We start from the raw sequence: 27,396 nt of genomic DNA, 5'->3' as shown, positions 1-27,396 counted from the left end.
CGTCCATGTACTTGGAATTGGTGGAGTCAGAGTCAGCGTTGAAGGAGAGAGGGTAGGACCATTTGAGTTGTGTGTTTTCAAAATCTGCTGGCGTTTCGCAAATCCCATACCCAACCTTTAACTTATACATCCATGCAGGGTTCGAGTTTTGATTCCATCTTTGTGGGGGTCTCTTGAAGTTTTTGAGGGGGGGGGGGGGGGGGGGGGGGAGAAAACCGTACCGGCCTTGCGCTCAGTTGTTGACAGGGGGAGGGTGGGGGCGGGGGGGACCATACCGGCCTTGCGCTGGTTGGTTGACGGGGGGGGGGGGGGGGGGGCTAAAAAACAAGAATATTTCTGCATCCGGTACGTCATGAACTAGGGCGTAGCTAGGCTCCCATGATGCGGAAGCATATCTCTCCTTGATGTTGCCCTGCGCCATTGAGCAGTTTATATAGGAATGAATGGGCGCCATTTTGGAATCGCATAACATGTCCATGGATTGAACTCACCTGCCGGAAGCCTTCATCAGGCGGGGGGGTCCAACATGGCCGCTCTCTCCCGCCTAAAAGGCTGGTGCTGCCTCGCACCCCACTGGGTTTATTTACACTTATCTTTTCTGTTACTTTAACCTTTGTTGCTAAGTAACACTTAGTTTAGCTTACCATTTAGTTTCATATCACTCAAACACCACACTACACTACTGATTACTTATTTATTGTTTTACAGTTGTTGAACTTTAAATGTAACTGACATTTAACTGTCTCTGAGAGGACCTCCCTTCTTGGTCGTGCTCTTTAACCGGCTGGCACAACACAGTGAAGGATAAAACAATGCCGTAAAACTATCATTTGGATGCGCAGGAAAATAAAACCATGGGAGCGTTTTTATTTATATAGCAATTCAAATTGTTTTATTAAGTTTCATTTATAAGAAAAGCACTGTAAACAAACATTTCACCAAGTAAAAAGCAAGGAATGTAAGGCATATAAGAGTTTTAAAAAATGTGTACTATAAAAAAGCAACAAGGAAAACCTTAGAAACACTGGTTGTGTGTGTATTGTGTGATTGAATAAAGGTTGGAAAGAACAAAGGAAACGGTTAGAAATGTGTGTTGTGGTCTATTTGAAATGTGTGTTGTGAACTTGTGGTCTATTTGAAATGTTTGTTGTTGACTATTTGTGTTGTGGTCTATTTGTGTTGTGGTCTATTAGCCAGTGTTTTATGTTTCTCTCCTGAAACAAGGCGAGAACACAAGGGCGTGGCGCAGGGTCACTCTGAATTCAGGCATCTGCTTCAGCATCTGCTTCTCTGAGCAATTTTGACCAAAATCTTCCTTGCTTACGTCAGCGTTTACATCGACAAGAATCTTCAAGATATCTTCACCCCTGAAACCAAACACAAGCAAATATAATTTTTTTAATCAGGCAAAGTCCAGGTTAATGGTTGCTGAATGGGTACTTCATTCATCTTCAGGGCCGATCTTACGTCTTGTGTCTATGTTACTACACTTTTGTTACACTATTAATATCATAAGCTGAAATACCTGGCACATCCCATGCGAAGCTGCTTACACAGAGACTGCATGAAATAGCTGCCTGTGTTTTCGTCTCTAAATGCTGGGTACTTTGCAACCGTGGCCTTGGAAACCAGGTAATCAGCCTCATTCGGGTGATGTTCTTTCTTCGTCTGCCTTCCTTTGTCGGCCTTGGGTTTCTGCCAATGAAACGGCAGGTCATCCACAGTCCATCCTGTGTGGAGGTTAGGCCCCTGGCAGGCCTGGATGAAGAACACCTTGGGCTTCCCAATCAGAGCCGGGCAGTGCTCTCCGTTGAAAGCGGAGGTGATGTCGATGATGGGCAGTGTCTTGCCGTCGACGCCCGAGACCACGTCCTCATCACCGTGACTCAGGACGCAGCAGACGAAAGCATCGCCATGCCCCAGACGAATGCATCGGTGCCGGCTCAGTGGGGTGAACCTGCCGTCGGACCACTCCTTCAGATTGCACTCCAGCAGCCCAAACAGGTGCTTCAGGTCCACCAGTTTCAGTCTCTGAAGTAACTGAGACTGAAGTTCCGGGACCATCCGGTCCCCTGCGTCAAACATGTCCTTCAAGTCCGCCAGTATCAGTTCCACCAGTCTCTTCCGGTACTTCAGGTCTGCCAGCAGCTTGGTTACCCGGGCCATGTCGCTCGCCGTTTGGTCCTGAAACATCAGCACCTGGAAGCCAAGCCAGCTGAACACGTCGGCCAGGCTTTCTGTGGGAAAAAAGAAGAAAAGCGAGTGATTGAGCAGTCTTTCAAAGACAAGGCAGTGGTGTGTCTAAATGCAGGAGGGGTGGCCTGAGAGCAGCATCAGGCCATAAAACCCATCTTTAGCAAAGTGATGAGGAGAAACAAATTTAAATGAACTGAAAGTGAATTCTAGGTTTTAGAATCCTGGGCCCTCCATGCACACACCCCTGGCCTGCACCAAGGAAACAAGGAGCTGAGGTAGCTCTCCTCCTGTCTAACACCTACCGGCGTCCTTCTGTGTTCCACTTCTTTTAGTTCCGTCCTGGAAGTTCTCGTTGTTAATGATCAAACAGAGACCGGTGGGTTTGCAGGTTAACGGATATTTGTCTTCCTCCAAGCAGAGCAGAGATGCAGAGAGATGGTTTATATATGATCCGCCCTGCTGCCGTGACAAATGGATGTGCAGTCATTGGTTTTTAAATTTTTGTTGCATACTTTATGACACTCACTTCTTATACTATACTATTTTGCACTGTCTTTAAAGAATTATAGAAACTAGAAACTATGCTTGACACATGCAACCTGAACACAGAATCTCACTGTCAAGTAGGCCTATGTTGTATTGCAGCCTCATCTTGCTATTTGACCAGGGCTACTTCGACTAATAAAGTGCGATGTGTTTTCACTTGACCAAACGTAATTTCCGTGTTGACTAGGGCTGGCCCGAATACCATTTTTCAGGCTTCGAATACTCGTTATTTTTTCCGAGCGAATATTTGAATACTCGTTCCAGAAAAACACACCATCAAAAACAACATTAATAATCCCTATATACTCCCTGGAACGTTAATTATTAGGCCTAAGTAAGTTGGAGTTCCTTAGTTTTTCCCTGTGGAAGCAAACAGCTGTTGCTCCGTTCCAAATCAGCTGTCCTCTGCCATCTCAGCCCTTAGGGGAGCTTTTCAATTCATCGTCGAACGTGCATATTTTCAGGGAATTTGTACAATAAATCCACAACAAATACTGAATATTGATCGTCTTATGTGTCCATATTATATCCATTATATTGACCGGGTATTCCCAAGACGCTCACGCTCTGCAGCAAGCCAGTCACAGTTGATTGGCGCAGCGCTGTACAGCGAACGTAAACAAAGCTAAGGTTAGCATTTCGCTAAGCATTACGGAAACATGCTTAGCGAATCTATTCTTCCTCCACCTCTCTCTCTTCTCTGCTTGGTGTCGCTTATAGTTTGCCTCCCTCGCTCTGGTAATGTCAGGTACGTGGAAAAAAAAACAACGAAGCTCAGAATACTGATTTAAGCTTCGAATACTAATTTTCCGAACGAGTATTCGAATATTCGAATAATTGGGGCCAGCCCTAGTGTTGACTGACATGTTGAAACTGGATTGACAACATTCTGATTTGGTAATGTGTTCATGATTCTGTGCAGTGAGGTTAGTTGAAGAACACGATAAAACGTTACCTTCTTTTGGCTTTTGGTCTCTGGAGCATCTGTGGAATTCAAGTTAAAAATAGTTTAATATGTAGCGTAAAAATACTTTTAGTTTAGAGCAAACCTAGAAATAAACATAGAGGTCTGCCCATTCCACGTCTTTAAGCTTATGATACGTTTCTAGGACGATCTTGTCCCGTAGAACCTCACTGAACTCTGATCGTCTTCCTTTGTTATTTGAATGTGTCCACAAGCTTCATACATGATCGTCCCCCTTACTGATGATTTAGTTTTTTGTATACGCAGCCGGTTATCAGTTCTTTCTCTCTCACTTTGCCAAGTATGAAGTGGGCATCTGCGGATAGAATTCCTTGAATGATAGTCTTGTTCCGTAAAATAGCGTTATTGAGTGCCATTCTTGAACCTCACGGAGAGAGGGTGAAAATTGAAACTGAAAGAGAGCGGAGAGGTGACGTTGTCATGGTCCTCCTCATAAATGCTCCTCCTCTTATTGCGCATTTCCACCGGAGGGTGCGGATCGGTTCGGTCTGCAAAGGTGCGGCACGGGTCGCATTTCCACCGCCAATATTGGGCGTGATCAGGACTGAGCCGTATCGAGCCGTACTCATCTCGCAGTACTCCTCCGTTGGGGTACTGAGACGCCTAATAGGGTGCCGGCAAGTTCAACAGAATCTTCGACAGAATCGCACTTCTGTGCGACAGGGTGATAATAACAAACAAACACATTATCCGCAAGGTATTTCTGGACAACAGCGAAAGCTTCGTTTATATGAACAATGTAGGACGTCGTTCTTGAACGTCCAACATTGTTGATCTTTGTCATTGGACAGGTGGAAACGCAAGCCGTAACTGAGCTGCGCCGAACCGACCCGCTCCCTCCGGTGGAAATGCGCCTTAAAATGCCCCTGAATATCCCCGCTTCATCCAAACTTCCCATCTATTCAATCTAATATAGTCACAAAACGGATCCAGCTCCTTCACTGGGAGCTTTTTTGCAGGAAAAGATGTGCAGGCTATGTTGCTTATTCGGTCTACCTTAATCTTGGAACCAGCAGTCGTACTATGTTATAGCGCGGGTGTATTCAGCTTTCAGTATGAGCCTTTGATAAGTGCATTCCTACAGAGGTCAGACTACATACATTAGTACCTACGTTTACGTGGACGGCATAATCCGAAGAAAGCCAGGATTTTGTCAAGTAGCCCTGGAAGAGAAATCAAAAGGCAATATAAAACTAGAACTGCAAGCAGTTATGCAGGGGTCCAAGAAGTGTGCATTTCGCCGGCACAACGCGACAAGAAATGTGCGTTTCGCCGGCACAACGCGAAGCAAGTATTCAAAACGCTACCGTGAACAACATGTGGATATCAAGGTTTTGACTGTGGGAGCTTCGGTGTGGGAGTTATAGCCTGAAACGCGTTTTCAGAACATTCCATTGGCCAAATAGGAGATAGACAATGTCGTCGTTTTTTTGCACCCCCTTGTGGCGAATTTTTCCAAAGACAATTTTCCTTTTCCAAATAACTCCCGCCCACATTAATAATTCTTGGCCATATTTTCTATATAGACTAGGGATTGCCCCTTGATGGTTTCCCTTGAGTTTGAAGAACATTCCTCTGGCAAATGAGAAGATATACAATTTCCTCGTTTATTGCGCCCCCTTATGGCGAAAATTTCCGATTTTTTTATCGAACGCCATTAAGTGGAGCATCGATATGTCTGAAAAATTTGGACTTGATCCGATGTCTAATTTTGGTATTTTTGGGATTTTTGATATTCCACGTCTAATTTAGCTTATAAACAAATATTCAAAACGCTACAGTTTCGTCGTCGAAGGTCGGATCAAAAAAGTGTTTGAGTTTTTCTTTTCGTGTGCGTCTGAAGATGTCGTGTGCAAAGTTTGGTGTTGATTGGTCAAGAAATGTGGGAGGAGTAGCGAAAAAACAGTTTTGCGGTTTTCGCGATTTTGCGAAAAAAAATTCTAGACGCAAATGGGCGTGGCCTATGCCAAAAGATGCAGCAGACTCCAGTGGATATGTGCGTACAAGTTTTTGACTGTGGGAGGTTCGGTGTGGGAGTTATAGCCCCAAACGCGTATTCCTTGGTATAGCGCCACCTAGTGGCCGGCGTGTCTGGATTTTGTCGTCTGCATAGTCCGAAGAGACCTGGATCTAGTCATGCAATTGGCGTGTCGTCACCATTTACGGTTTGGGCTGTGGGCACACTTTTAGGGAGGTAAGTATAAAAACTAGAACTGCAAGCAGTTATGCAGGGGTCCAAGAAGTGTGCATTTCGCCGGCACAACGCGACAAGATATGTGCGTTTCGCCGGCACAACGCGAAGCAAGTGTTGAAAACGCTACCGTGAACAACATGTGGATATAAAGGTTTTGACTGTGGGAGCTTCGGTGTGGGAGTTATAGCCTAAAACGCGTTTTCAGAACATTGGCCAAATAGGAGATAGACAATGTCGTCGTTTTTTGGCGCCGCCCTGTGGCGAAATTTTCCAAAGACAATTTTCCTTTGCCAAATAACTCCCGCCCACATTAATAATTCTTGGCCATATTTTCTATATAGACTCGGGTTTGCCCCTTGATGGTTTTCCTTGAGTTTGAAGAACATTCCGCTGGCAAATGAGAAGATATACAATTTCCTCATTTATTGCGCCCCCTAATGGCGTAAATTTCCGAATTCTTTATTGAACGCCAATAAGGGTAGCACCGACATGTGTCTAAAATTTGGACTTGATCCGATGTCTAATTTTGGTATTTTCTGAATTTTTGCGTATCGACGTAAAACGTCGCTAATAAAGCAATATTCAAAACGCTACCGTTTCGTAGTCGAAGGTCGGATCAAAAAAGTATATAGTTTTTCTTTCCGTGTGCGTCTGACGATGTCGTGTGCAAAGTTTGGTGTCGATTGGTCTAGAAATGTGGGCGGAGTAGGGAAAAAACAGTTTTGCGGTTTTCGCGATTTTGCGAAAAAAAATTATAGACGCAAATGGGCGTGGCCTATGCCAAAAGATGCATCAGACTCCAGTGAATCTGTGTGTTCAAGGTTTTGAATGTGGGAGGTTCGGTGTGGGAGTTATAGCCCCAAACGCGTTTTCCCTTGGTATAGCGCCACCTAGTGGCCGGTGTGTCTGGATTTGGTCGTCTGCTTAGTCCGAACAGATCTGGTCCTAGTCATGCAATTTGCGTGTCGGCACCATTTACGGTTTGGGCTGTGGGCACACTTTTAGGGGGGTAAGAATAATAATAATAATCCTTACAAAAACAATAGGGATCCAACCTGTTGGCTTGGACCCCTAATAAAAAGAATCCTTACAAAAACAATAGGGATCCAACCTGTTGGCTTGGACCCCTAATGACAGTGTGCAAACATGATAGTTGAGGCAGGGTGTTCAACAAATAGTTCTGAGAAAAAAGAAACAGAAACAGTCTAAAGAAAGCTGAAATATAGCTTACACAATTGACTGGTTTGTCAGTGTGTCAGAGCTGTCTTCCGTACTGCGACCAATAAGTCACCAGTGCATATGCATATGTTTATTTATATATTATCACAAATAAATGGGAAATATTGCACTTATAATGCTACGGTTTATCTAAATAAATTATTGCCTAAAATGACAGTTACATGTCTTGGTCATTTGCATTAAAAACATCCCTGATAGGCCTTTCACACCAAAAAGAACCAAGAGCCAGTTCCGGGCTGGTGCTAGGGCCAGTTCAAAACTGGTTCCAGCCTTATCCCAGTTATGAACCAGTTGGTTTTACACTGGCCAGAGCCAGCCATGGAGCCGGCGAGAGCAACGTCATGACGTTACTGCAAACGTCTGCATACGTCTCCGCTTTCCCAGCAACCCTCGCGCCTTACAATAAACTTTTATTAATTAGTGTTGTGGTGTTTGAATGGAAAACATTTTAAATGCGGTTATGCCTGTAGGGGGCGCAGTAGAATCTAAGTAACTGTGTAACCATGAGTTGCCAGAAGAAGCCAGTCTGTAAGAGGAACAGACATGTTGCTGTTCGCCTGCTATTAAAGTAGCCACGTTTCTATGTATATTCCTCTCTGTCGTTTTTCATCATAAGTATCCACACAGTCTGTAGAGACACAACAGACTTTTGGCGACGAGGATGGGATTTCTTATGTGAAAAGAGTTTTCAGCAAGTGAAAACTCTGTCGAGACGAGGGGACGCATGGAGGAGAAAATGGCGACGGCATTTGGGAAAAGTGAAGACCTTCACTTTGACGAAAATGAAGAGGAATTTGACGCCTATTTGGAAAGGCTAGAACAATTCTTTGTAGCAAAAGGTCTGTCCTATGACGATGATAAGGCAAAGTTCGTGTTCCAGACAGTGGTGGGCAGAAAGAACCACACCCTGCTTATGGACTTGTGTGCGCCATTAAAGCCGTCCGTTAAAAAGTTGTCGGAGCTTATTGACTTAATGCGCAAACACTTTGTGCCATAGACAAACTTCATTGCAGAAAGGTACAAGTTCAACTCGAGAAACCAGAGAGAGGACGAGTCCATAAATGAGTACATGGCAAGTTTAAGGAAGGTAGCAGATAGGCGTCAAATTCCTCTTCATTTTCGTCAAAGTGAAGGTCTTCACTTTTCCCGAATGCCGTCGCCTTTTTCATGACACAATCACAAAGAAGAACAGGAACGCTATAAAATTTTGTTTTATTTATTTCTTATTGCTTATGTTTATTTATTTTTACACAATGTCTTGTTTTTTTAAATAATGTATGATGACTATATGCTCTGTAAGGTGACCTTGGGTGTCTTGAAAGGCGCCTCTAAATTAAATGTATTATTATTATTATAAATGCTCCAAGACCAGAAATTACGTAAGAAAAGTGGAACTCGGAAGGCTGGCGTCCGAGGATTCAGGAACACACCATTAGTTTCCCAGTTGGTGGCGTATATTTTACGTGCATGAACATGGTGGAACATGAACGTTTTACTCAATATAAGAATGAGAAAATGTTTCACTATTATGCAAAATATCAACAAATAAGTATTGGCAAGTACTACAGCAATCAGAATGAGAAAATATTTTTCAAGTGATTTGTGGTGATTTATTTCTTGAAACAATTCTAGGGTAACGTCTCTACGGAAGAGGATTAGGGCCACACATGTAAAAAAAAAAAAATTCTGACTTTATTCTCAGAATTCTGAGAATAAAGTCAGAATTCTGACTTTAATCTCAGAATTCTGAGAATAAAGTCAGAATTCTGACATTAATCTCAGAATTCTGACATTAATCTCAGAATTCTGAGATAAAAAGTCAGAATTCTGACTTTAATCTCAGAATTCTGACTTTTTTCTCAGAATTCTGAGATTAAAGTCAGAATTCTGACATTAATCTCAGAATTCTGAGAAAAAAAGTCAGAATTCTGACTTTAAAGTCAGAACTACGGGTATCTGTAAGGACCAACCTCCGTGGGAGAGACACTTTGCTTTAGGCAGTAGGAGGAAACCTATGGAAAGCCAAGAAGGCCACAATCCGGCCCTAGAATGGCGCGGTAAAAGTGCACGTCCCATAGCCAACTCACCAAGCTCACCAAGTCCAGTATTCAGAATTCAAAGCATTTATTCACAAATACGTTCTATTTTTTTGACAAGCGGAGCCGACAGTCCTGTGCAAGTATGCAAATTAGCCATGTGCGCCAAACAGAAGATAGACGCAATGTATAGAACTGATTGTTGTGCATTGTTGTGGATATGTAGGCTGGTTAGTTGTGGTTGTTTGTTGTCTTAGTGAAACAGCTTTGCCTTGGAGTTGGAGAAGTTGGAGTGATTGTGTGAATGTGCGAGAGAGAGCGCACCTGCCGTGGTGATGTTGGGCTTGTTGTGGGCTTATATGTGATCAATGATGTATCTGTCTGATCGTATTAGCTGTAGATGGATGGTTAAATAATGTCACAAGATCGGTCATACTGCAGGCTCTCATTTGCAAATGCACTGATTGTGTGCCCGTCTCCAATATGCTATATACCTGGCATTTATTCAGTTCATGTTCTTCTGAGTGCGCAAGAACGGTGCCAATTATTGTCGTGTTTGCATTGTAATGCACAACTTTGCCCCTCCCTGTTATAAAATAACGTGCATCCCAACAACTTAAGCCAATGCAGGCTCCTATTGCTTTACCAGTGTGTTTAACGTGTGTGCGTGTGTGTGTCTGTGTGTGTGTGTGTGTGTGTGTGTGTGTGTGTGTGTGTGTGTGTGTGTGTGTGTGTGTGTGTGTGTGTGTGTGTGTGTTGTCATGTAGGCTATAGATATAGATTGATTGTCTTGGCTTGCTTGCATCCATGAAATATTGTAATGTTATGGCCTAGCTGGCTACTGCATATCGAGAACAATCTGGGGATGAGGGCATCCCCGAATATTGACGGGTATTTCGCACACTGCCATCTCAATATGACTAATAGCCGCGGCTATTAGTTCCGTACGGATTCCGTACGGAATTCTTGCACTTTTACCGCGCCATTCTAGGGCCGGATTGTGGCCTTCTTGGCTTTCCATAGGTTTCCTCCTACGGCATAAAGCAAAGTGTCTCTCCCACGGAGGTTGGTCCTTACAGATACCCGTAGTTCTGATTTTAAAGTCAGAATTCTGACTTTTTTCTCAGAATTCTGAGATTAAAGTCAGAACTCTGACATTAATCTCAGAATTCTGACTTTATTCTCAGAATTCTGAGATTAAAGTCAGAATTCTGACTTTAATGTCAGAATTCTGACTTTATTCTAAAAATTCTGAGATTAAAGTCAGAATTCAGACTTTTTTCTCAGAATTCTGAGAATAAAGTCAGAACTTAATTTTTTTTTTGCATGTGTGGCCCTAATCCTCTTCCGTACGTCTCAGCCACCAGTCTGTGGGGTGTAATTTGTAGACGGCCCCTAAAACAGATAGCAGCCAGGACGTTGATTTAAGAGTTTTTTCTCGCACAGATATCCATAGGAGCAACATGTCGCTGGGATTTTTGTTGATACGGTGTCCCATACTGTCCTCAACATTGCCTACTACACCCGTAATGAAGTGCAATTGTGTTGATTAAGCAGATTTCGGGGTAAATTAAAACCGAATATCCAGCGATTATCGAACCTGCGGCTGACTTTTACCCGCTTCGATACAGACAGACTACTGAACGCAGCCAGAATATACTTATATCACAATAATAGGCCTATGGTTACTAATTATACATTGTATTTTAAATAGACCTTCATACAACAAACCCCCTGTATAGTTTGGAATTTGACAAATCCTGAAATCAAACTCCTGATACCACAGACAGTGAGCAGATAAACATGAACTACAGGAGTCACACCAGTAGTCTACAGAACACAATGTAACATAATTCACACATTCATACCAACAGGCCACATATGCCCTTGCCAATTAAAAGAGGCTTCTTTCTCACGCTAAGGAGGGATCCGGAGCCTAGGGAGGCGTCCAGCTCATACAGGAGGACGCTAGAACGCTCCAGGTAACACATCCTTCTGATGCCCTACTAAGTGTATCTCCACGCGTGCCCATACAATTCCCTAACTAGTCCAAAACTTTACTTTACCAAATAGATTGAGTTAAAGCGATCATGACTCGGTAGACTTTTTCCAAAAGAACAAGGACACTGGATCTGAACTCAGTCCACATAATGTTACAATAGTACGACCAATAGGAGTGACCACTACAGCAGGCCCTACAACTAAACCCTGACCACACTGATCGATCGCATTAGCTTCTCATGCCGCCCGACATAAAACCAGAAAAAAGATAGTTTGTGAGACTTCATAACAACAAGTAGGCCTATTGATGCTTGCTGGGATTTCTTTGCTCTTCTTTGCTGCATCAGATGAATCTGTTGTTAGAACTGCTTGCGATGGTTGAACATGAGCGAGAATTTATCAGGTGATGTTTATAATTGAAAGCTATAATGTATCGTAATGCAAATGTTGGAATGGGTTTTAAGTTCGCCTGCTTGCTGCAAGTTTACTTTAGTCTATCAATGAAATGGGCAGCCATTGTTTTGACGTGATCTCCGAGGACTCGGGTAGCTTAGCAGGCAGTGCATATTAAAGTTAACACGCACCTTTTTTTTTTTCTGACATGGCCTACGTCAGACGTGTGTTTGTGGTAATGATAGCAACAAAAACAAATATATATATTTAGTAGGCCTACTTGGAGGAAAGGTGGTTGGAGTTAATTTAACTTTTAACTGTGCTTTATTTTCTCATGTTTGAAAGGAAGCACCTTTTCATCTCTCCTTGACCCGCGCATGGATTAAAAGAGCGCTTGTTTTGGTCCATCTTCGGTAAATTGTAGTTTCACTCGAGAGACGCTAGAGGTCAGCAAGACTCGACGTCGCGCAATTACGTCGGTTGGGAAAAGTGGAATCGAATTATTTTTTCCTATGTTCAAAAGGAGGCACCTTTTCATTTCTCCTTGACCCGATGACGTTTTCCACGTATAGGCGGTTAAAGGTCAGGAGATTTGACGATCCGTAGAGGCCCCATGCCAGTATATCAATGGTGGGAAGGAAATAGCCACCAACCTAAGGAACCTTATCTAAATGTTCATGTCAGCAACAATGTACGATTCACTTAGTTACGGAGCTTCTGAAGATAAATCCACCTTACCTGTCTTCATATTGAGCATTTCCTTCTCGATATTTATTTTTCCTATCGTCGTTTATCTGTTGTTCAGGTCAACTCCACCCATAAAAATAAAGAGGTTTGGGCAGAAGCTAATATCCCTTTCTTCGCAAAGTGAGTAAAAAAGTAAGATTAAGTTAGGACAGCAGTTAGAGGAGTCTACTGCATCTAAACTTGCTAAATATGTAATGGACATGAGGTAGTTCAACTCATATTAAACCACATCCCAGAATAGTTTCAGTTTCAGTATGGGGCTGGGCTGGCCATCGGGCGTACAGGGCAATGCCCGGTGGGCTGGCAGGCCTTTTTGGGCCGACGAGGTTTACTTGAGGTTTACTTTTGGACCCGGCCTGGCCCAGCCAAGTCACACAGCCGAGGGCCGAGGTCCGTTCCTTCCCCCTCGGTCGTGCGGGCTGTCAACTTAACCTGAAAGTTCAATAAAACTTTGGCCCAGGCCATAACTCATTATGATTGGTTCTGGGCTGGCCCTCTCCCTCTCTCTCCCTCTCCTCTCCTCTCCTCTCTCTCTCTCTCTCTCTCTCTCTCTCTCTCTCCTCTCCTCTCTCTCTCCTCTCCTCTCCTCTCTCTCTCTCTCCTCTCCTCTCTCTCTCTCTCTCTCTCTCTCTCTCTCCTCTCTCTCTCTCTCTCTCTCTCTCATACTTTAGGGTACCACTTAGACTTACTGTGTTATAATTTGTTGTGTTTTAGTTAGTGTAGGCCTTAATAAAATAATACATATATTTGTATTCTTCCTGTTGTTCTGTGTTCTTGCATTTTTTGCTGATGTGAGATGGTTCAAACTGTACATATTATAAGCATTAGTAATTTCAGAGGGGATTTGACCTAGCTGCAAAAGTCTCTGCAAGTATAGTGAAAGAGCGGGAAGATACATTTTTTAACATGGTTACTCTCTTCCATGTAGGCTACTGCGCTTTATTTTAATTGTTGAAACAGCACAATATGCAGATATATCCTCTGGTATGTTGTGTGCCTCCGCATGTATAAATAATCATAGTGGGCTGCCATGGCCAAAAATGCCAGGGCCATTTTTTGGTCCCAGTCCAGCCCTGGTATGAATGGCATGGACCTGCGCAGATTTGTTTTTAAACCTACGTGTTGAAACCTTCTTTTCACGCATGGAAAATGATTGTGTGCGTGTCCGTGTGACCAGAAACAATTAGACATTCTAATAATCTTTCTTCTTTTGTATTGGCGAGCAGCGCGGGAAGGACGAGACGGGAGCACAGGTTAAGCAGTTATGCAACTCTCGCGCCCACTACAAGAGTTGCCTTTACTAGTGAACACACACATGACACACCAAAACACACTCAACATTACTAATTAACATAAACGTCTCGGTGACGGTGTCGGGAACAATAACTAAATTATGTTAAACTTATGTTTCATCTTTATTTAAATAAAGATTAAAAATATTTATTAGATCAAATTTCTGTACATGTAAGCAGGGGCGCTGCCAGGAATTTTGGGCCCTATGAAAGATTCTAATTTTGGGCCCCCCCCCAACATCTATCAGCTGTTTTGGTAAACATGACCCAGCATCACAATAGCACTTCAGTTAGACTTTTCGTTGCCCCTTCATGGAGTATGGGTTTGTGTGACTTTAAATAAGGGTATGAACTTACTTATTAAACGTATTTCATTCAGTTAGTGACATCATGTAATTCAAGTAATAAACTAAGTATTTATAGCCTACTGTCTTTTAGGCAGCAGTCTTATACATATTGTCCAATAGCTGCTTAAACACAATTTTACAACAATGTCCTTCTCTCATGCTAAAATTGGACTTGACCCAGTTTGGTTTCAACACATCAACTTTTCAGCAAATCCAAACACACTGTTTTCCACACAACACAAATACCTATGGAAATCCAATGGAATTTTGTGTTGAAAATAAAGCTGTGTGTACAGATTCACAAATACAGAAATTTGATTGTTATGCTAAAATTGTCTGTAAGCAGCTTGAAACTGTACTACAATTGTCAGTTTGATTATTGGTTGCCCATTCATGTAGTTAGTGACCTTGCTTTGTAATTGAGAGTACATTACAATGTTAAACCAGTACATGGCAGCATAAGCCTGTGGATGCTTCACAGCCAGAGCCCCAAGAAACCATAAGAGTACTCACAATTTCATACCTTGTATAACTGCAATAGTCTTTTCAGAAGACATGATGCACTGCAAAAAAATCCACCGTTTCTGCTTACTTTAAACACAAATTTATTATGCAAGTACAATTTCAAATTCCATAAATAGTACATAAAAAAGATACATTAAAAAGATAGACTCTTATAGGAACTGAATTAACATTACAATTGCTTGACATCAACACAAATATTTACACTTCAGCTTCAAACAATATGAAAAAAAATCTCAATTTACACTGTTCATGAATAAAAAGTTTAATTGCTGAAGTCTAAAGTGCAAAAAATAGCTCCAAGTAACAATCAAAATGTAAACAAAGAACATAATTTACAGTGCAATTGCATACAATATCAATGGATCCACATTGTAGACATCAATAAAAATATACAAGTAACAAGAGTTACAGTAAAAGAAAGAAAAACATTCTGTTTTCTCGAACCTAACGACTGACCGTTAAATACTGAAATATGATCTAGCCTAGAAGGCACCCTCATTCAAAACTTTCATCCTAAAGCAACTAACATCCTACCAAACTAATGTTGCTTACCTCCTTCTCCGAAATGGGATCCAGTCGTGGTGGCCGTGGGCGGATCTTGTCCTCCTCCTGAAGTTGAAAATGCACATATTTAAGACACGTTAGGTTCTTTTGAAAAAAATATTTTGTATTAAAAGACTAGTTTATCACGGTCGTTCGTCCACATTTGCCGTTTGTTCGCTGTGACAATAAAGGTGGAGTTTTTAAATAGGAAACTATGCTAACTAGCATGCTCTCTTGGAGGCTAATCCAAGAATTCTGCTTGTTAGCCTACCATTTGATAGAGTTTGAAAACGCAAGGTCATTGAGTGAGCATACCTTCTTTATTGGCGAACAATTGAGTGACCAGTTGCCTGCCTCTTTTGGCCCTCTCCTCTTTCTCCCGTCTTTTCTTCAGTTTTTGCCAACCTGACTTCATTTCTGTAGCTGTCACCACCAGCTCACCATCATGTGGTTAAGACCTGACCTCAGCCAGCCCAGCCGCTCTGTACACCTGCTGCCAGTGCCAGCATCTCACATTTCGGATGCTGTTCGATTCAACGCATCGTGCGTTGCGGCTGAACCATTTCGCAAGAGCTCAGGGGGAAGGCCAAATGACAATATGTTAATTAACTAACGAAAACGTTATGGAAATCGACAGTTGTGAGTTTAATAAGTTTATTTCCAATTACCATTTCTTTGTAATGAGACATTTAAAAAAAAAAAAAAAAGGCAAGAATATTAATATTATATTATTAATTGCCATCCGCGGGCCGTGGGCCGTGCTGCGTTGGGCTGGGCCCTTAGAATCAGTACCACTTTTCCCCGCCAGGCAGCGCCCCTGCATGTAAGGCACATCTATCGAAACTATTTTCTTCCATATTTGTTTTTGTTTCGTAAAATAAACAAAACTATATGATGTTGGATATTACTTATATGATATGATATATGAAAACTGATATGCCTATATGGTAGGATCATGTGGGAGACTCTTCATGTGGGTTCAAAACCCAACAGCAAGACAGAGTGTCCCTCTGTGATCCTGATCGAAGGCTGGACCCAAGGGAAGCCTCTCTGATTTGTTCCAGTGGATTCCATACGTCCTGCGCTCTGTGTAGCTAGCTTCCCTGGTCCCTTCACCGCTACAGACCTTTTCTTTGAACTCCTTTACAACAAGACCGCCAGCCAGCGCCAGTCCCACCGCCGCCTAGGCATAGACCAGACAGCACAACTACTTAATAGTCAAGAGGTGTCACACACAAGGGCCTCGGGCCGAATCCAGCCCGCCATCGAATTTGATGTGGCCCGCGGGAGCTTTCAAATGAATTTGAAAAAGTTCTGCCACACACCTCTGATATGCTATCATTGCATTCACCACCAAGAAGCCCTGTGTGAAAGGGTTCTGGAACTGGATGATACAAGGATAACGGTCATCTGGTCATTATATGGCAGTGATTCAGGCTCGTGGCCTGGATCACCGCCAGTTCCAGCAGTTTTTGAAGGAGGTGGCTCAGAATATGTAGATGTGACATACCCTTCAGAATTAAGGTGGTAGGAGCCTATGGATCGTTCAGAGAGAAAAACACATTGTGTGTTCTGAACTGTGTGAATAAATAAAGGGAACTGAAATCTAAAGATTTCGGGTTGTTGTGATAAACTCTGCTTACCTTCCATAGTTGATAGTAGCGTGGCTTTGCGATTCACCTTACTTTCTTTCCCCCCCCTACACACTTCCTGAAGGCAACTTGCTGTTTTCTTTATTGGTATATTACGAATCTTCATAGAACTATGAGGCTGGTTTCATGCATGCAGATTAGTTTATTGAGGATAAAACTGTTTCGTATCATATTAATATGTAGCAGAACTTTTGTCTAAACGCGATAGAGACGTTTTGAGGCACCTTTCCACGACTCATTGACATATTACAATATTTGGCTTCCATTTGTTTTTATATTTTAGTTGCAGGCTGACGCGAATGCTTAACCACATTTTCTATATTAGATCATTTATCTTTTCATCATAGATCTTATTTCACCTTGACAATTGCTCAACAGAAGCCTATTTATTAATATGAATGTTTTGGAATGATCAAACAATATAAATCTAGCTAGCCTTCCCCACCTAACTCCCACCTTATTCTTCATGTTTAACCTCTGTTTTTCTTTTATTCCTAGTCTGTCTTACATAGTTTTGATAGGCCAATATGTAAAGCGTCTTAGAGTACCATATTAAGCGCTATATAAATTTCATTTATTATTATTATTATTATTAAATCCTTAATTTGATAAGGTATAGAAATATTTAAATAACAAATGAAGCAAGAAAGCACCCTTTTGTAAAACAGCTTCGAAAAAAAATGCATCATACAAACAAAACAAGAGAAATTCCCTGAAATGTATAAAGTTTGAAAAAAGCAGTTATACCAATTTACACAATACATTTCTAAAAGAAAATATGTACTCTGAAGCGATAAACAAAGTTGAATTAATTTCCATTTTTTATGCACCATGTTAGCATCTATAGCTGGTTACGCAATAAGCTACATCTAGGTAAGGCCTACAATAAAAGCACACTCCATGATCATGATAATGAATTCATATCTATATCTATCTGGATATAAGAGGGTACCTGAGGGGAACATCTAGGCTTATTCTAAACATGATATCAACAATTACTTTCCAGAGTCAACAGAACTATTGTCCATTGCAGGACTGACTCATCGAGTCCATCGTTGTGATCCCAATAAGACATTGAGCAGCTCAGGAAAGGAGGGACTTAGTCTGATGCTGTCATTTGGCCGCATCCGGCCAACCAGCAAACACTCAAGACAGCTCCACTGTTTCGTGTCGTTTGGTCCATCGTTTGCGTTTTGGTCCATCACATGTCTCCATGGCTTTCTTTCCCCGGAGACATCTCCTGCATAAGGGCCTCTGCAAATGCCATTGTCATGTCATTTAACTGGGCCTTGTACCATTTCTGAGGAAGCAAACCACAGACAGGAAATTAGTACGAATCAGTTTCCATCACAAACAAACTCCCTGAGGATCACATCATTCCTTCTTGTTTCACATCATTCACAGAAGATAGATTGTCATTTTCCACCCCCCTTCATGTCTCATGTGGCTGTGGACACCATTTAATGGGGAATGCCCACTGAAGAGTCTGTACGCTGTCAATCGTTTTACAGAGGTGTTATAATATCTATGAAATTGGTCCGCAACCACACCAAGTGAACCAGAAGTATCATATAAAAAGTGAGTGCATACAATTAATCAAATAAGCAAACTGCTTTCAGTGCTACTTTATAGAAAGAGGAGACGAAGAAAGTACGGTAATGGTTATTTGTATATATTATTTTCTTTATGTATATATTAACTCGTAAAGCATTATGAATAGGCTGGTCAGAGTTTCATAGATCAATGCTCATGCATGATAGACGTTCACTGGGTGTGGGTGAAGTACGTTACCTTTCAATAACAGATGAGTCTCGACCGGTAGGTCCTCCAGGTCTTCCAGACCTTTCTGCAGGTCCTGAGCTGTGGCCTTTCCTTTCCTTCTTCAGCGCTTCCACAGCACAAACATCTTCAGCTTCTGCATGGCCACAGTCATCTGTCTGTCTGCCTTGATGTCGTCCAGATCTTTGGTCTTCAGCTCCAGGTGAATGGCAACCTGCTCCCACTCCTTTCCCAGCGTTTTGGCCACCTGCAGGAGCTGCTTATCGGGCAGATCCCGCCCTGCGGGCCGGTTTCTGTTGTTTCCGTCTGGGTAAAAGACAACCAAGCAGGCAGGGCATATTAGAGTTCCATGCCTAGAAGTAGCACAGATGTAGCTCAATTTCACCAGTGCAGAAGTTAGCTCTGGATGACTTTCATCCCAAACCAGAGTCAGGCCGAACGTCTAGAGATACTTGAATGAACCAGGAGTCATGATTTCAGATTTGTAGGGAGAGCAATCCTCTAATTCCAAAATCCAACCGATATCACAAGAAGTACAATTATCAGGCCTATATCTTTTTGTTTCTTTTCTTTTGCATATTAGTGTTATAATTCAAAACATGGCGACAACTCACCCGACTCATCCAAACAACAAGGTTTCTTATTGGCCATTTCTTCTTCAGATGTACTGCTGCTTCTCTTTCGGCCTTCATCAAAGTGCGTCAACGGGTTAGGGAGGGTCAAGAACCTGTAGCGTATCTTGTCACACGAGCACTTTTAAAAGAAGTACAGCAATGAGCCATGGAACACAGCCCCCCACAACACACTTACCTCCTGCTTTCTGCCTTGGCTTGAACACCGTCTTGACTTCTTCGCAATCGCCTAGGGTATCAAAGATGATGGTTAGTCTCATGACCACAAAAACGACAAAAGCCGTTCCATTTAACGTTTTTTAAATGAACGACCCACCGTTGCTTGTCGAAACGAGAAATTGTCACCCCCTTGTGGCCCCCTTTTTTCTTAGCTCATGATAGGCCTCTGATCTTTGTAAGCCCCAAACAAAAAAGTCACATTGTCTTGGGCCTACTCCGATCGGGGGGCCTATCATGAGCCAGTATTAAAAATAAAAATAAAAATACTGCAGCTCATGATAGTCCCCCTGATCGTCGTAGGCCCTGGAGCTTCAGCCCAGGTAAGCCCGTGCATTAAGGCGGCCTTGACTACACACTGAAGTACACAATGACTGACTAAACACTGACTGACTACACACTGAAGTACACAATGACTGACTAAACACTGACTGACTACCCACTGAAGTACACACTGAAGTAAACACTGACTACACGCTGACTGACTACAAACTGACTACAAACTGAACTACACACTGTTCAACTTAGGGGCAGGTGACTGGCCACCTGGAATTCTGCCATCTTGCATGATATCGATGCGCTGTTGCTCCTGATCCAGACATACTTTTTTCAAGCTCTTGTGTGAGACGCATCTTCTCAATCTCCGTTACTTGTATGAGACGGGTTTTCTAAAGCTCTGTCTCACGCTGATATACCAGCAGAACCTTTTGCTCCTCATAGTAAGCCCTTGCGGAGTCAGCGGCTGAGGTAACGCTGTAGTCAGTAGCACCTGCTGATCCACCAACCAGGCCACAACTACACACCGTATGCTTCTCTTTCAATCTTCTTTGAAATAATGATACGACAATGTTATAAAGGTCCACAACCTCGAATAACTGATCTTTAGTCATTGAGTTCATTATTATTAACAATAAACTTCAATTAAATTTTCAAATCCACAAATTTTCCCCCAAGACCTAACTAAAAGTAGACCCTACCTTCTTCAGGCGGCGTGAGACTGGGGATATTAAGCAAAAGCCCGCAAGTCCGAAAGAGCCACCGGTTGATAGTGACTCCGCGGACAAGGGAAATGCCCCTTGAGACGTCTGCTCTAAGCCTCGTGCCAAAAAACAAAACAAAATAACAAATCGCGCATCCGAAGACACGCACTCAGCCTCTACAGGGAAACTTATCGATCGAAATCTCAAACCGAAGTTTAACAAAAGACAATGAGGCGATATCTCACAATACGACGTGGCGATCACTAATTGAAGGATGTAACAGCCTCTTCAATATAACCAACCAAACCATACAACTACTCGTACACTTGTACACAACACTACGGGTTGCATGAACCAACATGCTTTCAAAACATAATCACAACGGTGCTGCAGCGCGACGCTTCCTAATGGTGCTAGGGGCGGCATTTGACACGCGTAAACTGCGCATTGCAGCGCTTCGGCGCCGTTGTTTGGCCTGCTTTAAAGCTATGCTAGGCTCCAGGCTACACTGCTGTAGTGTGAAGCTACACAGAGTCCTCCTCATTCACCTTGAGACTAATCATTTCCTGTCTCCACTTCTGAAGCATCACAGAGTTATGGTGAAATACTTTTTTTAACCCTGACGGGGAAACCATTAGCCTGTCAAATCCCTGAGGCATCAAGACTCCATATTGGCTCAATGGAGGAGTGACACAACTCACCTTCCTCCTCCTCATCCCTCTCCTCGTTGGCTTCTGGCACAAGACGAAGGCAGAAGGGAGGGTCAGGGTTGTCTGGGGGGTACGCAGCATTCAAAGGAGAAGAAGAAGAAGAAGAAGAAGAAGAAGAAGAAGAAGGAGAAGAAGAAGAAGGAGGAAGAAGAAGGAGAAGGAGAAGGAGAAGAGAGAAGAAGCTGGGCCACTCCTCTTACCTAAATCCACCCGGTCTTCCTCATCTTCCTCAAAGCCAGAGCCTTCCTCAGAGTCTGCCACGGACGTACCGGAATGTTCTGTGAGACAATTCCACACGGAGAGGGCCCCGTGAGGGCCGTGGAGCTCGGGGCCTCATTGGGGCGTGTCTACGTGAGCAGGGGCCCCCAGCGGAGCTGGACATTGAGTTTAGGGAGATAAATGGGGAACTGCGGCCACACCCTCCCATTCATTACCCACTCAGAGACCTCGATTCAATCCCTAACCCCATTTCAATTCACAACTCAAAGCACATCTGTTCAAAGCTGCCTATTCTATCTGATGCCAATTGCTATACCTCTTTTTTTCTTTATCTTATTGTTGTTCCTTTAGATGAATTTTTGGTACCTTTGTACGGTGTCCTTGAGTGCAGTGAAAGGCGCCTTCACGTTAAAATTGTAGCGGGGGCGAAAATTGTACCGGCCTACGTCATCGTTTGTTTACATCCTGACAACCTGCCCGGCAACAGACGACGCGATGCAGAAAACATGTTTCCAAACAACGAAATAACATAATACAGATAGCGGATCGCTATCTACATTATGATAGATAGCGATAACACTTGTTTTTACTTTATATTTGTATTGTATTTAATTGTTTAATCGAAACAATAAAAAAAGTTGCCCGCGAAACGGGCGATCGCGTCAAATGACAAATGTTCTGCCCGCGAAACGGGCGATCGCGTCAAATGACGTAGGAGGGTTCTTGAAACATAATACAGATAACGGATCGCTAGATCGCACTTGTTTTTACTTTATATTTGTATTGTATTGAATTGTTTAATCGAATTTAGCTAGTAAACTGAGTGTTTTAAGCAGGTTTCATAGTCTAGAATGTTCAAGAACCTTCCTACATGATTTGACGCGTCATTTCACGCGATCGCCCGTTTTGCGGGCAACTTTTTTTATTGTTTCGATTAAACAATTAAATACAATACAAATACAAAGTAAAAACAAGTGTTATCGCTATCTATCATAATACAGATAGCGATCCGCTATCTGTATTATGTTATTTCGTCGTTTGGAAACATGTTTTCTGCATCGCGTCGTCTGTTGCCGGGCAGGTTGTCAGGTTGTCAGGATGTAAACAAACGATGACGTAGGTCGGTACAATTTTCGCCCCCGGTACAATTTTAACGTGACAGCGCCTTCAAATTAAATGTATTATTAGCCTACTATTATTATCTCTAACTCTATTACTAGCACTAGCTCTATTGATTACCCAAATATAATTGGGGACCACCTTCCATTCCGACGTACCCCCACTCCGACATTGACCTCTAATTGTCGGAGTGGCGGCACTTCCATAGTTTTCAAACGTCCCGCCACTCCGACAATCTCTGTTTCCATTGTCGGAGTGGCGGTACTTAACTTTTTTCTAATGTCAATGTCCGACATGAGGTCATTAATATAAATTGCATTACTATTACTGTACTTTAATTAAGTAATATGAGTATTTCTTAGTTTCATGCGCTGTAGTATCCTACACTGACATTCGCTCACCAACAAGAGCCGGCTATTTCTGCTCCCAAACGGCCTGTTTTGACTTTTTATATTATCAATAAATTGCTGTAGCCGATTGTTTTCATTGCATATGAGTGCAACACGCATGATCCTTGTCTATCCACACTTGATGTTGCATGCATGCATGCATGCATGCATGTGACAGTAAGTCACTGCACACATGAATAGCATGCACGGAGCACCCGTAGCGCAGAGATCTTCATATCATTCTGCCTTGGCAAACTATAAAAAAAGAAAAAAGAATGGCCAACTCCCATCATTCACCTAAAAGAGACGGTTCTTTGAACCGCCTCGTTCGCGACAGACCCATCGCTCCAGTCTCCCCCAACAGTGGTTTACTGTAAAAGGAGTGTCGGCAACCCTGCCTGTCTTTGCGCACCAAGGCCATTAATCAAGGGAATGCTGAGAGAATGCCGGAGAGTCAAGCAAAATTAGACTAAACATGCAAACATGTTATGTTCAATCTAACAACTGCACGCAGGCATGTACAAATAAGACTGTTGCTATTCTGCTGATCAATCAATTTCACCTCACCGGCTGTTCTGATCATCTCCAAGGACGGGGGATATTGTTTAACAGTCTATGTTTAACGGATTTGCTTTCTAAGGGCAATCCCCTTCAAGAATTTGTGTGAAACGGTGGGTCTAGGGCAGGTTATATTCTCGCCTTTCTCCTTTGTAAAGCGCATTGTATTGCCTTTGGGCCGATATGAAGTTAACTAAGCCCATTTGTTCTGCCTTGGCACTCCAACAAATAACTTCGTTCCCATATTCGTCCAATCCACTCCAACAGTGGTCTTGCATTGAGTTTAATTCCAACTCTAACAAATAAATGGTCCAGTTTTAAGTTTCATAGAATATTTATACATTCCCAGGGCATGTTAAATAAGTGCACGCCCGGCCACTAGTAACACACCAGTAAAATGTAGTCGTCAATTGATGGAGTGGGTTATTTCATACATCATCACAAGCAAAATTCGGAATTAATCAAATAAATTACAGACAAATAATACTGAAATGGCTTTGAACGAAATGATGATCCCCCAATGTTGACCTGAAGTTGGCGCCACTGATTGGGGGACTGTCGGAATGGCGGTACTAAAAGGTGTCGGAATAGGTGCATGTCGGACTGGCGGCATGTCGGAATGGCAGCAATATAACTCTATTGCTAACACTAACCCTAATATAAGTCTATTACTAACACTAACCCTAATATAAGTCTATTACTAACACTATCCCTAATATAAGTCTATTACTAACACGCGCCCTAATATAACTCTATTACTAACACTATCCCTAATATAACTCTATTACTAACACTAACCCTAATATAAGTCTATTACTAACACTAACCCTGATATAACTCTTACTAACCCTAGCCCTATCGCTAACCCTGATATAACTCTTACTAACATTAGCCCTATTGCACAGCTAAGACTACACAGCATTAAAAATGTACTATCTCTGGGAAGGGTTTACCTTTGCAGTCAGACGTGTGGACATCCCCGTCCCTGCAGGGGTAAAGAAAGAACACATAAGAACAACTTCCTTGTCGCATTCCTTAAGCTCACAGCGCATCAAGTGACACAAGAACCCACAAGTCCCACACCAACGCCAACTGCACTTGAAGAGGGCCCAATCACATCCACACACACATTGACTAGTACACACTTATTGTAGGTTGTACGTCCTTGCACTAAAGAACAGTACTTAGCGTCAGTGTAGCGTCTCATCCTGGCTATCTTTGTTGTACACAGGGAATGGGTTAGACTAACGATTGTTAGTGCTTGGCACTCGGTTCTATGAACCTCCTTAATGTACCGACAGATATCTTGTCTCTCTTTCAGCGAAAAAATGTGCTTATTGTAAGTCGCTCTGGATAAAAGTGTCTGCTAAACGCTCTTCATGTGAAAGTGTAGTGGTTGCAACACAGGAAGTGTGCGCATGTTGCCAACATCTGTTCCTCCAGCGCCCGGAGCCCAGCTGAACGAACAACAAATAAACAAACAAAAGGAACTGCAAAGTTAATGGGGGGTGGGTGGGGGGGTGGTCTAGGAGTAGGCAGAGGAGAAGAGACGGGTCTTGAGGTGGGAGTGGGACTGGAAGATGGTGAGGGACTCAGAGTCGCGGATATGTTGGGAGAGGGAGTTCCAGAGACTGGGGGCTGCCCTGGAGAACGTTACTCTAAAGGCCCGTTCACACCCTACGGTAAATACGGATACACACCGTTTCGTCCGGATCCGGAGGTATGAATCGGCCTTACGACTGCAGAGTTTGGTAGCTAGTGACACTAAGGTAGCAGGCAGTTTATTTTCAATCTGGGGCCGTTCACAAAAGGTAGACTGTTCTTTTTTTTTGCGTGATCCCATTTCAACCCTCAGCGATCACATTACAAATCAAACAAACTATGATAGTAGGTGTCCTCTCAATGAATCATGAAGGCGTATTCGTTGCATCACACAATGTGTGGCAGTTGCCTTCTGTGAAGATAAGAGACTTGGCATAAGTCTCTTATCTTCGCTTCTGCAAAGTACTTTGCAGAAGCGAAAATAAGAGAGAATCCAGCTGCACTGAACAGACTGCTCTGAACAGGGCCACCTGTGTGGTAGCAGAGCATCTGTATTGTAGTTGAGGCGTTGTACAGAGTGTGCTGTTTGCTTATGCCTGTCTGTTAAAAAATATCACATCAGCCTTATTCAGTTAGACCACAAAATAAATGAATTGTTCTTTATAAATGAATGGGTCAATGCAATGTGACTAAAACATTAGAAAGGGAAATCATTGAAATAGCCCCTTCCTGGGTTGGGATGGTACTGAGAGCCATACTTTAAGGGCTGCTGGTCCTTCCTTACATGTCTCAGAGTGTCTGTATCAATAAATACCCATATTCCCCTAATGTATAAACATTAGGAGGGATATGGGTATTATGACACATGTTCCCATGTTTGCATTGACAGGATGTCCCTTGGACACTGCCCAAGGTTCTTGTCCATTGTGTTTCCTGACTCCACTTGTGTGGACGTTCCAGGTTTAGTGGAAGAGGTGAAGCTGGTTCCACTTTGTCAAAGGACTGAATATGAATATGATAAAAGATAAGATTATTACTAATATATTAATAAATAAATTGATCAGCCAATGTTTATAAAGTATTTTTTCTCTATGATAGGAAGATAACAGCCCTTTAACGCAAATCGAATCAAGCATCAACATAAACAAAGATTGCTGCATTGCAAAAATAAAGCATTTCAGAATAAGTTTTTTTTTTTTAAGAGAAGTTTTGGATGCGCCTGTTGAACAGTGGATGGTCCAAGGTCCGTCAGTCTCACTCACCCATAACTCCGTGCCTGGGGTAGACCTGTGTGTGTTTGCTTTATAACTTTATCTCTCTAGTCTAGATAGTCAAATGAACGAGGAGGGCGCCGTATCCACTACACGCACATTGCCTCTGCACATCATTACCATACACAAAAAAACATCATAGTAAAGTATAACCTAATAACAACATCCGTCTCAACAACAGAAGTAGCGTCCCCCTGCATCCCCATTCGACCCTTATTGCGCATTCTGGTCGAACCTTACCCATCGTCTCCCGACCGACCCGCCATCTGGTGCGCCATCAAAGCCCCCATCCCTCCGACTGCGGTTAAGCAGCCGACACATCGAGAACGACAGTGTGCTCCCTCCCTCCCCCCGGATGTTACGCTGAAAAAGTGTGTGTGTGTGTGTGTGTGTGTGTGTGTGTGTGTGTGTGTGTGTGTGTGTGTGTGTGTGTGTGTGTGTGTGTGTGTGTGTGTGTGTGTGTGTGTGTGTGTGTGTGTGTGTGACGTGCGTGTGTGACGTGCGTGTGTGACGTGCGTGCGTGACGTGTGTGTGTGACCACAGCTACTACTACGTTACTATCACAGATGAGGCTACTGGGAGCGCTACTCCCTTGAATGGCTCTTTACTGGGTGACTTAATAACGACTTAATAATTGGTCTAACATTTTCTCCCAGTTTGACACACAAATGTGCAAATTATTGCTTAGTCATGTTTAATTTCAGTTTTGAAACGTGACACATAAGCCAAACGTCATTACGTATTCCTGATTTGAGCGGGAAAATGTGCATGCCGCTTAGGCTGCACTTCAGCCAAGACGCCACCAGGGGTCACGTGAGACAAGATTATAAAACGACGACGAGGACTTGCGTGTGTGTGTGTGTGTGTGTGTGTGTGTGTGTGTGTGTGTGTGTGTGTGTGTGTGTGTGTGTGTGTGTGTGTGTGTGTGTGTGTGTGTGTGTGTGTGTGTGTGTGTGTGTGTGTGTGTGTGTGTGTGTGTGAGCTTGTGCGTGTGTGTGCTTGCGTGCGTCCTTGTTAGTCACTTGGTAAAATAACCCTAACCGTATTCGACTAAAGACCATGTTGGGGTTTACTGTAAACCAATCAAAGCGGGCGATAAGGTAAAAAGCCTTCATACAACTAATAAAAGATCAGAATAGATTGGTCGAGTCTTTACAATCGCCAATATACACAAGACTATAACCTATACCTACTCTACAAGGCTCATTAATACTAGTACTAAAATGCTGGCCTTGCTACACGGTGCACATTACAATAGTGTGGTCGAATAGGCCCTTTGAGGGGG

At 42.9% G+C, this 27,396-nt stretch overlaps 5 protein-coding genes across 9 annotated transcripts in view; 1 reads left to right on the top strand and 4 right to left on the bottom strand.

The window, feature by feature from the left end:
• LOC115560714 (myelin transcription factor 1-like protein) overlaps window positions 1-26,454 on the bottom strand; it is a 44,116-nt gene extending 17,662 nt beyond the window's left edge. Inside the window, exons 1-8 of one of the 3 annotated variants that reach the window (XM_030380240.1) lie at window positions 26,352-26,454; window positions 24,252-24,283; window positions 21,214-21,291; window positions 21,005-21,037; window positions 19,286-19,336; window positions 19,090-19,161; window positions 18,488-18,781; window positions 16,819-17,996 (exon numbers count right to left, since the gene is read on the bottom strand). In XM_030380240.1, the coding sequence (XP_030236100.1) occupies window positions 18,579-18,781; window positions 19,090-19,161; window positions 19,286-19,336; window positions 21,005-21,037; window positions 21,214-21,291; window positions 24,252-24,283; window positions 26,352-26,401 (519 nt within the window). In that variant the 5' untranslated portion in view covers window positions 26,402-26,454 and the 3' untranslated portion in view covers window positions 16,819-17,996; window positions 18,488-18,578. Of the gene's footprint in view, window positions 1-16,818; window positions 17,997-18,487; window positions 18,782-19,089; window positions 19,162-19,285; window positions 19,337-21,004; window positions 21,038-21,213; window positions 21,292-24,251; window positions 24,284-26,351 lie in introns of those variants that run through there. The other 2 variants (XM_030380241.1, XM_030380242.1) reach the window with 2 other exon arrangements.
• The window catches only part of LOC115560668 (vitellogenin-2), a 434,163-nt gene that overhangs the window by 90,671 nt on the left and 316,096 nt on the right, over window positions 1-27,396 (top strand).
• The window catches only part of LOC115560655 (uncharacterized), a 553,265-nt gene that overhangs the window by 359,944 nt on the left and 165,925 nt on the right, over window positions 1-27,396 (bottom strand). The window lies entirely within an intron of this gene.
• LOC115560686 (caspase-1-like) overlaps window positions 1-27,396 on the bottom strand; it is a 158,848-nt gene that overhangs the window by 12,351 nt on the left and 119,101 nt on the right. The window lies entirely within an intron of this gene.
• LOC115560695 (caspase-8) lies at window positions 870-12,568 on the bottom strand. 4 transcript variants are annotated; one of them, XM_030380194.1, is made up of 6 exons: window positions 12,329-12,568; window positions 4,840-4,890; window positions 3,698-3,726; window positions 2,499-2,655; window positions 1,526-2,237; window positions 870-1,367 (listed from the first exon to the last, which is right to left on the bottom strand). In XM_030380194.1, exons 1-6 carry the CDS (start codon window positions 12,345-12,347, stop codon window positions 1,202-1,204), a joined length of 1,134 nt encoding a protein of 377 aa, XP_030236054.1. In that variant the 5' UTR covers window positions 12,348-12,568; the 3' UTR covers window positions 870-1,201. The 4 variants fall into 4 exon arrangements, with proteins under 4 accessions (XP_030236054.1, XP_030236055.1, XP_030236056.1 ...); XM_030380195.1 differs by having other exon boundaries at window positions 2,499-2,652; XM_030380196.1 differs by having other exon boundaries at window positions 2,499-2,604; window positions 12,329-12,567.

This window comes from Gadus morhua, chromosome 16 (assembly GCF_902167405.1).
Source record: "Gadus morhua chromosome 16, gadMor3.0, whole genome shotgun sequence".
NCBI lineage: Eukaryota > Metazoa > Chordata > Actinopteri > Gadiformes > Gadidae > Gadus > Gadus morhua.
This window is presented reverse-complemented; position numbering and strand designations above follow the sequence as displayed.